A 12,947-nucleotide genomic window follows, 5' to 3' on the forward strand; every position below is an offset into this window, starting at 1 on the left:
AACAAATTCAACATAAGGCAATGTAATAAAACACAAAAACTGTTACAATCTAATACTATAAGCTTGCAACATGTATAATGGGGAAGGAGACACCACTTTTAAACCAACATACTCAAGGGTACCCCCAAAAGCATCTAAGCTCAAAGCATTATATCTTCTGACTTACAAACCCTAGCCCACAGACAGCTAATGACTTCAGAGTACTAAAGTGTTGGTTCCTCAGCTATGCTGTTGACCATAACTCAGATCCTAGGACAGCAAATCTCAAAACCAAACCTACAAAATATAAACAAGGAAATGAATCTTTTTCACTAATGTATTTTAAGATTCCTTAACATTTTATAGCATAAAATGCTACTTTGCTTTTATGAGATAAGTAGGTTTTCTTTCTATAGTTTCAACCTATGGCAAAGAGTGAGAATCTCAGCATTTTGTTTACTTTTTATTTTTTATGATCAAAAATAAATATGTATCCAAAAATTCAATTCAGAAAAGCATAAGAAAGCCTTACCAATGAGCTTCAAGTCTCTAGTGCACTAAATAGAAAAGAACAATGACAAAGTACGTGGGAGCCGTCACCACCTTCTTGGTGGAACATGAGAAAGGGTTTGTCATTCCTGGTGTATGAGAACTGAAACCTTCACTGAGGATACAAAAATACTAGTTGTCTCAAGTAAAACTATAACTCTACTCAATTCATACTCAGTACCCCGTACATAATACTAAATATTCAATCAGTCACACTATCTAAATAAGATTAAAAAATAATTTCTATAGTTAGTTATTTTCCATAAGTCTTACTGTATCAAAAAACTATCAAAGGTGTATAGAGTCAATAAAATTCTTGCTGCACCAGGCTATGAGGTTAGACCCCAGTACCCAAGTAAAAAGCTCAACGTACACAGTGCTGGGGAGAAGCTAAAGAAGAACCTTGGGGGTTTACTAGCCAGCCATTCTAGACAAAGCAGCAAGCCCAGATATGGGAAAAACCCTATCTCAAAAACTAAGGTGGAGAATGATGGAGGAAGACGTCCAACAGCAGCCTCTGACCTCCACATATGTACCCCCACACAGACACACGTAACACATATACTACACAAACACTATCACTTAATAGTCTATAGTGTGTCAACTCTGAATTGCTTTTCCATCATTTATCCTAATTAAACAAAAATACCCTGCATTATTTCATGGTCTGTTTGGCTAATATCAAATGGAAAAAAAGAAATCTACATTTTAAAGATTTTAAAGTACTGAAACAAAAATATTTTATTCTTTCCTACTTTTGGAACAAAAATTAAAATACAACTGCCATATCATTCATATAAAAGGTACTTACATTTAAACTTTAATTTTATTACCAAGAATTCCCTTTATAGTCACTTATCTAAGAATCAACTTTAATTTGACCTCTTTCTACCTATCACAAATTAACTCTAATTGGTTTGACTTATTTAACAGCAATTGTTTCTGAATGAGCATATACACTATATGTGGCAGTACATGTCTATATACTTGAGGCCAGCCTGTATTACATAGAGAAAACAAAGAGCAATAGCCGCAAACTACAATTTAAGTTCTATATTCCCTTGGTTCAGTCCATTCTGCTCACTCATTCATTAATTCATTCATCTTAGCAGCTATTATTTGTCTTGAAAACTAAACACAATTCTGAAAAACAATTCAAATATAACACACTATAAGCAGTTCTACATGTTAATAATAATGGAATAAAATCAGTTACACTCTTCTTAGACCAGGCCACCCACTTGATAACAAAACATCTTAAACTACCACATTATCTGTCCCATTAGATAGCAATTGCCTTACACTTAGGTAAGATTAGAAAAAATATCACTGGTGGCAAATAGAGGATGCTAAAAAAATGAAGAAATGACAAAAACATAAAGGCAAAAATGTAAGTCAGATGTGTACAAAGACTGGATCAATTGTCACCAAACAGGCACAAACAATATTATACATAAGTCTTCTACCTTGCTTTCCCAAGAACCCTTCCCCATCCTGAATAAAATAAATAAAGAGATTTGCAATCAAGTCACTGGCAGGTGTGTCTCCCGTAATGTACAAGTGTTTCACAAGAGACAGTTGGCCATCTCTGTGTACCCAGCTCTCTGCATCGATACAGATGAAACTAACACAACTGAAGAGCTACCATGGGAACAGAGGACTGGTAAGAGGAACTTTATACACTGGAGATTTAAAAGTAAGTATGAGAATAGATTTTCATGTCCGACACACAAAGCTTTTAAAAATCAATGAAAACAATCAGAAGGTGAAATAAGGAGAAAACAGGGTTACTCACCGTGGAGTAGTAACTGTTTCCTTTCCTGTGTGCAGCTTCCCCAGCAGTGCTGGGTAGTTTCCTGGAGGTGCCAAGAGAGGTTAGCTAGCCCTGCCCCTCATTGTATATGCAACACAACCTTTCACACATTAATGAAATGGTCTCAAGCTTAGTCGGTAAGAATTTTTGAGTGGACAGTTAGTAAAAGCTGAGATCCCAAAGAATGATTTGACGATGATGATCAGAGGAAAGGTGAACAAAGTAAAAGGAGTATTTGGGGATGAAAATGGTGACTCCTCTACCTTGAGTAACCCTGTTTTTTAGATGTTAGTTTCTGCAACATGTAATATCTGGTTAGACCTAAAAGATTATAACAGAAAGTGGACTGAGAAAGGAGAAACCTGAGGATTTCTGGATTAAAGGCAATGTCCAAAGTTCCTGTGTAACAGTGGAAAGACATAATCCAATTTTCACGTCTATATAGGTAGAGCTGCACCTCCTAACTACTGTAGCAGCAGTGTCTCTCTTAAAGTCCCGGGCAAAGAAGGGAGAAATTCCATTCTAAGATTCATTCAGCAATGTATGACATCAAGCATAGATAACTGCTAAAACTTCAAACTTTTTTAAGTTGTATTAAGCTGAAAACTTTTTTAGCCTTAATTACCCCTCAAGGGCCTTATGCATACACTTTGACACTCAAAAGTTTATGGTAATTACAGGTATTTAGTGATTCCCACCCCAACACACATTGCTCCATCATTTACTTTTAAACTTTGGATTTAGCTTTTTGTATTTGTCTGTCACTCACTGTATAGCATAGGAAAAAAAAAAGTTTTACATTTAGTAGCCATTTCCCTAATAGTGAAACTAAGATCATCACATAAACTCCATTAGAAACAAAACTACTTAGAAGTAAAATGGGCTTCTGTTTTTCATCACAGTTTTCCAGAGGACAAATATGATATCACCAACAAATACAGAAACCAGACCTGATTTGATACTAAGTCACTTGACTTTAAATGTAACAGACCACGATACATTTTTCTACACAAAACTTAGATGAAGAATTTAAATATACATTGAAAAATATTTTTTGAGTTGCTAATAGTTCCCCAAATTGATGTGGTATTTTAACCCCTGTGGCTTTACACTAACACACTCACCACTATAATGCACCCTATTCTCTCCATCCGTGGGTTTCCCTCCATTGCCTCCAGACTCTAAGAATCTACCCTCAGTGTTCTTTTCCTCTCAGCTTTAATCTGCTGACAGTCTCTGTGAACTCTACACATTCTTCACACTTGGGGGGTCACAGGATGAGCCACTGATTTAATTTTTTTCTTTCAACTCAATTCAGACAGATGATTTTAACAACAATTTTACTGTAGGAGAATAAGCATTTTAGAAGTTTTAAAGGCTATTTTATTAGTTTCAGATTCATTCACTTCTGCAATAAAAGTGAAAATAGTACACACAGGAAATAAAAGCACAAAGTTGTACTCCACAGTTTTGGATAAAGACAATACAAATTATTGCTGGAAATATTTCATTAATTACTTAAAAGCCAATGAAAAGGTTTTGTTTGTTTTCTTTTGTTTTTTGTTTTTTTTAATTCCCACTTAATAGATGAGAGCACTGGCTGCATTTCTAGAGGACCTGGGTTTGATTCCCAGCACCCACATACATGATGGCTCAACGTTATATGGAGTCTATAACTCCAGTTCCAGGGAGATCTGTTGCCCACATGTATAAAATAATGTAATAAAGTAAAAAATTTAAGTCCCAGTTTAGCAATTTAAATCAAAGAGATGATGACTTGTTTTTAACTAAACAACATAGTTATTATTCTGCATAGAACCTGTGTTTTAACATGTAAATTGTTCTTTGATTTTAAAAACTATTTATGCTTAATGTGTTCTGTATGACTTCATTATATTTTGTATTAAATTATTATCCAAAAGTGAAGGTTTCTGCCTCCTCCTACCTTCATTGTTCTTTCTGAGACAAAGTCTCAATATGGCCAATCTCAAATTTTCCAACTTTCTACCTCAGCTTCCTACAATTACAAACATGAGGTGCTGAGTCTGGTTAAATTTTAAAAATCTAAAGCATAAAACTCTTCAGTCTAAATTATATTTCTAGTGAAAAACCTCATAAGTAGAAGTCTGTGTGATTCTTAGAGCTTAAATAATGCTGTATGTATGATATTATATGGCATTTATTAATATACTAATTTTTTTAGGAAAAGGCATCTCATATAAAAATCTAATTGGCGTTCTAAAAAACAAGTACAGAAATTTTTCTTGAGGGGGAAAAAGGTTGTAATGAAATCTTGCTACACAGCCCAGAATGGCCTCAAACTTGCAATTCCCTACCTCAGCCACTCCAATGCATATGTAAGCCACTGAATCTGGTTTATAAGGGAACTTCTGTCACAATGAACGTTTACTTCAGAAGAGAAGAGCTTGGTGGCTACACCTGTAATCCCAATATGCTGGAAGCTTAAGGTAGAAGCCAGTCTGTGTTTCAGGCTTAGCCAAGTGTACAGAGGGACCTTAGTCTCAAACAAACAAACAAACCAACCAATCAACCAAATAGAAAATGCCAGAAAGAAAGATGAAAACTTGCCACAATTCACTACAAGAGTAGACATGGCAGAGCTACACACCAAGATAAACTGCAAGGCAAGCACAGGAGTCTCCTCAACTGGTCGTTTACCACTGCATCCCAACCATCATAAGACAACATGTTTGAGCTCTCAAGACAAATTAATACATTAATCGGCCACAATACTTTCTTGTCAACACTTTCTGTAGAACTCTGTTGACACACCCAATTTGGTAAGCATGAAACAGCGCTTTGTGTGCTAGACAAGGATTGTTTTTACAATATGACACAGGGTTAAAATCATTGGAGAGAAAAGGTTCAAAGGGCTCTCATCTTTAAATATATTTCAAAATTAATCTTTCTTAACAAAAATGAACATTGGCAAAATTGTTCTTGTATCCAACTATAAGATAGACGAGTGAAAAAAAATCTAATTTTTTTCAAAGACTCACCAAGTTCTTAAACAAGCTTAAAACAGATTTTGCCTCCTAAAATTACACTACTATTTCTAAACTTAACACTCTGTCATGATAAATATTTCTAGGGTGAAATAATAGGCAATGTGTTTTGGAAAGTATAACTCCAAATGACCATACAAATTGGTCATGTCCCCATACACTTTTCCAGTAAAGCTTTTTATGGTTCTATTAAAAGACAAAAAGCAAAAAACAGCAAATAATTTCTCCAATCCCAATTTTTAAGGATAGATATCTACTCATTTTTTATGTGATCTTCATTAGCTTTCTCAGCAATAAAATAGATGCTGGGAGAAATTTCACAGTAACCCAGCCGCTAACTCCTCAGGCTAAGCAGTGCTCACTTCACGGACCCTCCACTTTGCACAGCCCAGATGGCAGCACCAGTAATGGGTTAAATATTCTACATGATGTACCAAAACATAACACTGAAGAAAATATTAGTAAAACCACTCTTCTATAGGACTTGTTTTTGGCTGCAGGATCCTAACTCAATGATGACTGCTGGCAAAATAGGGTTTGTTTTGTTTGTTTGCTTGCTTGCTTTTTAAAAAGAAGTGTATTAATCTTAAATTAATACTTCCTAACTGTTGTTTTAAAATGTACTAACCTGTAAATATATTTTATCTTGCAACCATATGAAAAATCTGGATAAAAACCTTTAACAATCTCACAGACCTAAATTATACCTTAGGTATTTTGTTGGTTTTTTTTGCCCTAAAAACTACAAATATGAAAGATTAAATAATTCAGAAACAATATCAAGAACAAAGCAGTAGCCCATGAAGTAAGTAAACTTAAAATACACTCAAATGTCAAAAGAATAAAAACATGTAGGTTTTTGTTGTTGTTGTTGTTGTACTGTTTTGTTTTTACTTACAAGTTAGTAACTGGCTCTCCTTTCAATGGAGGTAGAAGGTTCCCTGAACCAATCAAGCAGCTGTGTACTATAGTCAGACTCTGTAGAATATCATCTCTAGACAATACAAAAAATATAGTCATTTTTAGAAAATACCTAATGCATTTTATCAAATTTATCACTTACTGTTAGAACACAAACATATTTATTGTTAATACTAGGCCTACTTATACTCAGTCAGGCTGTAAAGAAATAATCACAAATAATACCTAAGTGCACTCTGAGAAGGACAGTTTAGTTTAATTAACCAAACACAAAGACCTCTACTACTAACAAAACGTAACAAAAGAAAACATGTCTACCTTATCTCAACTCTTAAACTTGGAATAGGAGAAAAAAAAAAAAAAGAAAAAAGAAAAAGGGGTAAGAAAAAAAAAAAAATCTAGCTACAAATGTGCTTCCAAAGAGCAGTTTAGAGCTTAAGCACTTCGGAGGTCTGAGGAATGTCAACTATTCAGTATGGTGGCAGAGGTCAATAAACTGGAACTGGTGTTCCAGAAAGCTGACTCTGATTTGGATTACCTTCAATATAGGCTGGAATATGAAATCAAGACTAATCACCCTCATTCAGGAGGACAGAAAAATGCAGCTGCAATTTTAAAGGAATTATCAGCAATAAGGTCTCAATATCAAGCTTTATGTGCACGCTTTAAGGCAGTTTCTGTTGAGCAAAAAGAGACTAAGAGCTGCATTTGTGCTATTTTGAACAAGACAATGACCATGATACAAGACCTACAAAAGCAAATAAACCTGGAGCTTACTCTACTGACTGAAGAAGAGGAAGCTGTGACAGAGCAATTAAGTCTCACATGCCAGACTTCTAAAACAGAATGTGAAAAAAGGAACTCTGACGGAGGGAAGATCAGTTCCAGAGATTCAGCAAGATGTCTAGAGGCTGGGGGCTCATGAGGAAGTCTGACATTTTCCTTGACTGAGAGGATCATGATGCATTTCATATGAGGAAATTGTAAGGAGGGTAGATATCATAAGACTGGAATGGGAATAAAGAAACATAAATACTGATAACAAAAAAAGCAGTCTAGCATATTGTATAAGTCAGTGTTAGTCAATGAAACTTCTTCCTCCAAATCTTACCTATGTCTATTAAAATTTTCTGGCATTTGATAAGCACTAAATTTCTTATTATTATTTCTGGAACTTTCAAAAATTTAAACTATAAAGGCCCAATGGATTAAAAATAACTATTTCTTGCTAAATGTCTATGGGAAATAAAGAAAATCTCAGTTAAATAACCTCAAAGTCAACAATGAGAACTACTAAAAAGAATGGATTTCTATGTTCAGTAGAGAGATAAAGTATTTCCTTTGAAAGGAATATACCTTAACTATACTTTCCAATACAAGCAAGTAGAAAAGTGTTTCTGCCAAAAAACTGGGAGGGTAATATAGGGTCAGTTTTTCTATTTAAGATGTTTAGGGAAGCAGAGAATTCCTGGTCTATATGTTGAGAAACTGTCTCAAGATAAAACAAAAACAGAAAAATAAAATATACACAAACAATACAAAAACCCTAAAATGTTTAGATGGGGCAGAATTTTTAGCACAATGTCTGTCTAGCATGCCTGGGTTTGATCCTCAGCCTTGCATGACCTAGGCATGACGGGACATGAATCAGAAGTTCAGGGTCTTCAAAAACCCAAACTAAACCACACACCCAAAACAACAGTTGAAACATTCATGAATCTTGTTACATATTGTTCAATATTTTTCTCAGTACATTTAATGCACATTTTAAAAACAAACATTGATTATGTTTATGTATCATGGGGCTACAGATGGCTCAAAGCTTAAGAGTACTTTTCTCTTGCAGAGGACCTAGGCTCAGTTCCCAGAAACCACAAGGTGGCTCACAACCACCAAGTCCATGTTCCAAGGAATCCAAAGCCTTCTGTGATTTCTGCAGCCTGTAGGCATGCACATGGTATAAATATGCAGGGGAAGCACTCATACACATAAAATCAAATAAACCTTCAAAAGAAGATTTAAAAAAAAGAAAATACATACATCAGATAACAAAGGTTGGGGCAGGCACTGAGGTTTGACAAATAATAATAGAAGAAAACTAACCTAGACATTTCAAGTTCTCCATCTCCACAACACTGGAGTTTGATAAGCTCAGGCTGAAGAAAGGAGTCTAACAAATAGAAGGCAAAAGAGACTTCTTCTGAAGAAGGAACATGCCACTGGATCCCCAGATTCCACAAATCTCCAGGCTTACCCCAGTCCTAGAAAAAGAGAAGCTTTTCATTAAGTTGTTAAGTTGGAGAAAAACATGTATAGGCCAACCTAGGCTACATAGCAGGAAGGAAGGGAAGAGTTTTAGCTCCATGACAAGTTAAAAAGCACAAGGATACTACTACATTCCAGTAATAGCTTTAAACAATGTACTTTAAAACAAAGAACTGGGGCTGGAGAGATGGCTCATCAGTTAAGAGCACTGAATGCTTTCCCAGGGCATAGGGGTTTAGATTCCATCACCCATGTAGTGGCTCAAAATCCTCTAACTCCAGCTTCAGATCCAATGCCCTTTTCTAGCCTATGTGGGTACCAGGCATATATATGCTTCAGGCACACTTAATAAATAAACAACAACAACAAAAATTTTTTTTAAAGACTGGACATTTCTCTACACAGCAAGGAAAAACATCTCTGATTAACTTAAGAACCCAATATAGTCTTTAATTCTAAATGGCTGAAAATGCTTGCCTTAATAGGGAAGTATTCAGAAGGCGGCTTGTTAAAGCCACCTGGAACACTGCAGTACTCTGTAGGGTAGATTAGTGTGGTAGACCGAAGAAGATGATGCAGAAGGTTGCAAGACAGCGTGTAGCCCTGCTTACAGGTCAGGTGTAAGGTTCGATGGAGGATCTTTACAAGCTGCTCCCTATACAGGAGTAACTTCTTCCCATCTACACGAGTAATCTGAAAAGACAGGGAAAAGTACTTGAAGGCATTTGGTTTGAATATAGAATTAATAACCAATTCAAGGTTCATTCATACTTGACACTACAGTAGCTTAAAAACAATGTTTCTGTAAATGGCTCTAACTCATTTTAAAATCATTTTAGAAGTGTCATTTTTAACTATACTTTAGTAATTATTTTTTTTAAATCAAAACACATTTTCTAACTTTATGCTTTCATATGCCAAAGTAACATCCCTTTCAAAAGAATCAATATTTCTTTAAAGGAACAAAATATATGTATTTAAATTTCTAAACTATCTCAAAAAGAAAACTCAAGTTTGAGTGGTAATCAAATTTTGACTGCAAAAGATTTCTCAAGAGTTGGGCATGGTGGTGCACACCTTCAGCTTCAGCACTCTAGAGGCAAAGTCAGGCACATCTTGGTGAGCTGGAGACCAACCCGGGCCACAAAGTGACAATCATCCCCCATCAAAAAACAAAACAAAATAAAATTTAAAAATTCCAAATATAATAAACTCCCAAATGATAAGTTATTCATCTTTAACAGAAAAGTGGACTCAGAACATTTCTATCTTATTTGACAATGACAGACTTTTAAATATTTCATCTTCCTGAAGCTAAAGCTTGGTGGTGTGTACCTGTAAACTCAGGAGGGCAAGAAAGAAAGATTACCATGGGTTCCTACATATTGGAAATATGATACCTTGTCTCATCAAAACAACAGCAACAATATTAAATCCCCAATGTCTTACTTTTCATATGTAAATATCAGTCTGACCAAAAAAACAAAACAAAACAAAACAAAACAAAAAAACAAACCAAAGACTAAACTCTAGAAGCAGCGAGTGCTTTCTTCCAATGCTTCTCATACCTCAGACAGAAGCTGAAGGTTCCACAGCAACTCCTTGTCTAGCTCTTCTTCATTCAGCACATCATCATCTACAATGGAAAAGTAGCATCACAGAAGAATCATGAGTCCCATGGATATAGTACATGAAAATATTTCTATTTTATATTTCTAATAGTTCAGAAAATCTTTCAGGGAGACTTAAGTCTTCATAAAAGTGAAATCACTTCAGAAAGACGTGAAAAACTATTTTTAAGAAAGTCACAGGCTGTGATGGCACAAGCTTTTAATCCAAGCTCTTAGGAGGCAGAGACAAGCAGATCTCTGAGTTCAAGGTCAGTCTGGTCTACAAGGCTAGTAGTTATAGAACAGTCAGGGGCTTCACAGAAAAATCCAAAGGGAAAAAAAGAGAGAGAAGAGGGGAAGGGAGGGGAGGGGAGGGAGGGGAGGAGAGGGGAAAGAGGGAGGGAGAGAAACAAAGGAAAAAAGGAAGGAAAGAGACAGACAGATGGACGGACGGGCAGAAAAAAAATAAAAGAAAGATCAACAAACTAACCAAGACTTCTGCCAACTGGCATCTCACAAAAAGACTGACATTTTCAAAGTAGCTCCTGATAGCTGTTTCATGAAAATATTAATTCAATATGGCATGACTTCAAAGTTACTTACTAACCTGGATGATATATTATGTGTGCATGTGGAAGGGGGTACACCTTTAATGCTAGTACTTCAGAGGCATAGGCAGGTGGCTCTAGTGAGTTCCAGGATAGCCAAGGGTACATGGAGACCCTCTCTCAAAAAATAAACAAACAAACAAAATGTAAATGCTATACAGACTAAAGGATCTATTGATATTATCAGTGTTCTAAGAACAAAGAAAAATTTATTTGAAAATTACATAGGTTTTACTTCTCGTGACTTACTCATTGTAAGCTGAGTTATAACAGCATAGCAGTGGGGAACAAACAGCTTCAGGGATTCTTCTGGGCAACACTGAAAATGCATTATTATTAATAAGGTGTCGTTTATTTAAAGTAAATACTTAACAGTCATAACATATGAAGTAGCACTATAGCACTGCAAGAGCAGTGTGTTTTAATAACAAGTACTTATGAAATACCCATACACCCATAACCCAGAGAGGTTGGAGGAAGAAAGAATATTTGAGGCTAACCTGGGCAAAAGCAAGACACAGTATCTAAACAAAAATCAAAATACAACAAAACTTACCTTTACAGCAGCTCGGCACATGTCTGCCACCATGCGACCTGCAACTCTTGTTTCAAATATATGTGAAACAGAAAAGTTAAAGACCTTCTGAAGGGCCACCTGTTGATACAGAAAAAAAATGAAAACACTCAATCATTGTAATTCTTTAGAATTCTAACAGTAACTAAGAAGTAAAAATTTAACCACTGATTACATTCAGGTCTAAAACAGTTTCTATGGATGATAACTTAAAAATACTTGAGGGGACTGACAAGACAGGTGAGCAGGTAACTGTCACCTTTAGTTTAAGTCTCAAAACTTGCATTGTAGAAAGAGAAAACAGGCTGTCAAATGTAGTCTACACATGCACAGTGGCACACACACCCATACAGACAGAAGCGAGGGAGAGAGGGAGGAGGTAAGGGAGGAAAAGTTAAAAACAAAACCATTTGGAAAGCAGTAGCTGATTTGAAATAGAAATGCTATCTACCATTACAGTAAATGGAAGCCAAATGCAATTTAATCACCTCCAATAATTAATATAATAGAACAGAAGTTTTTTGGATATCTATTTCTTAAAATTTGTCATTCTGACAAGTATCAGCTATAAATTGTTGTATCTATTTAAAGAACTGAAACATGTCTAGTGTGGATGCTTACATCTATAATCCCAGTGAGTGGAGGTGAGACAAGAGGACCACTGCATATTGAGAGCATCCTGTGATACATAGCAAGTTCCTGGCCAGCCTGGATATAAATCCAAGACCTTGTCACAAAACCAAACCAACCCAAAAACCAAAAGAGACTTGAAGTAGTCTACTTAATTTTACAACGTCACAAAATCTTAATCTACGTGAAGGAATGGATTAACAAATACCAAAAGTTAGAAACAAGGCTTGTCTACTAAGAGATGGGTTATCTTCACTTCTTTAGATTCTTTATAGTCTTTCTTTTTTTGTTGCTGGGTTTTTGTGTTTTGGTTTGTTGTTTGTTTGTTTGCTTGCTTGCTTGTTTGACACAGTCCCATGCAGCCTGGTTGGCTTGAGGATAACCCTGAACTCATGTATTTCTTGCTAGGATAAGAGCCAGTATTAGCAGCTCTGCCTTTAGTCCTAGCACTGGAGAGGCAGAAGCAGGCAAGTTGTTAAGTTCTAGGGCAGCCTGGTCTACACAGTGAGCTCCAGGACAGTCAGAGCTACATAGTGAGACCAGGTCTCAAAAATAAAACAAATGCTGGGACAACAGGTGTATATTACTCTACCTGACTATGCTCATATATTCTTAGTAACTATTACACATGGGTGTAGTATAGCTGAGTTTTTATCATGATGAACATATTAAGTGTTGATTAATCTTAAAGGAATGAAGGAAACCAATAGAAACAGTAATTTTAAAGACCATACACCTAGAAGAATGAGAGGCTTTCAGATGAATGGATATTTATGCCTTAGAAGGACGTCTCTTCAAATTCATCATAAAATTATCCCACCAAGAAGTTAATTTTTAATATGTGATACAAATTTTTCTAAAACTTCTCTCAATTAAATTACAAATTTTAAAAATATGGCCAGTATCAGGCAAGGTGCTAACTCCCCTATAAAGTGAGTACTTGAACGGGAGGTGGGCATTCTCCTTGAGCAC

At 35.6% G+C, this 12,947-nt stretch overlaps 1 protein-coding gene and 1 pseudogene across 2 annotated transcripts in view; one reads left to right on the plus strand and one right to left on the minus strand.

Moving 5' to 3' along the window:
* Psme4 (proteasome activator subunit 4) overlaps positions 1-12,947 on the minus strand; it is a 105,035-nt gene that overhangs the window by 49,481 nt on the left and 42,607 nt on the right. For both annotated transcript variants that reach the window (XM_021178408.3, XM_029483959.2), the window contains 6 exons: positions 11,328-11,426; positions 11,021-11,090; positions 10,122-10,189; positions 9,031-9,246; positions 8,392-8,549; positions 6,266-6,361 (listed from right to left, as the gene is read on the minus strand). In XM_021178408.3, the coding sequence (XP_021034067.1) occupies positions 6,266-6,361; positions 8,392-8,549; positions 9,031-9,246; positions 10,122-10,189; positions 11,021-11,090; positions 11,328-11,426 (707 nt within the window). The remainder of the gene's footprint in view (positions 1-6,265; positions 6,362-8,391; positions 8,550-9,030; positions 9,247-10,121; positions 10,190-11,020; positions 11,091-11,327; positions 11,427-12,947) is intronic.
* On the plus strand, positions 6,764-7,128 carry LOC110306167 (SKA complex subunit 2 pseudogene; annotated as a pseudogene).

The sequence above is a fragment of the Mus caroli genome, unplaced genomic scaffold (assembly GCF_978045245.1).
Source record: "Mus caroli unplaced genomic scaffold, Mus_caroli_1 scaffold_13, whole genome shotgun sequence".
Lineage (NCBI taxonomy): Eukaryota > Metazoa > Chordata > Mammalia > Rodentia > Muridae > Mus > Mus caroli.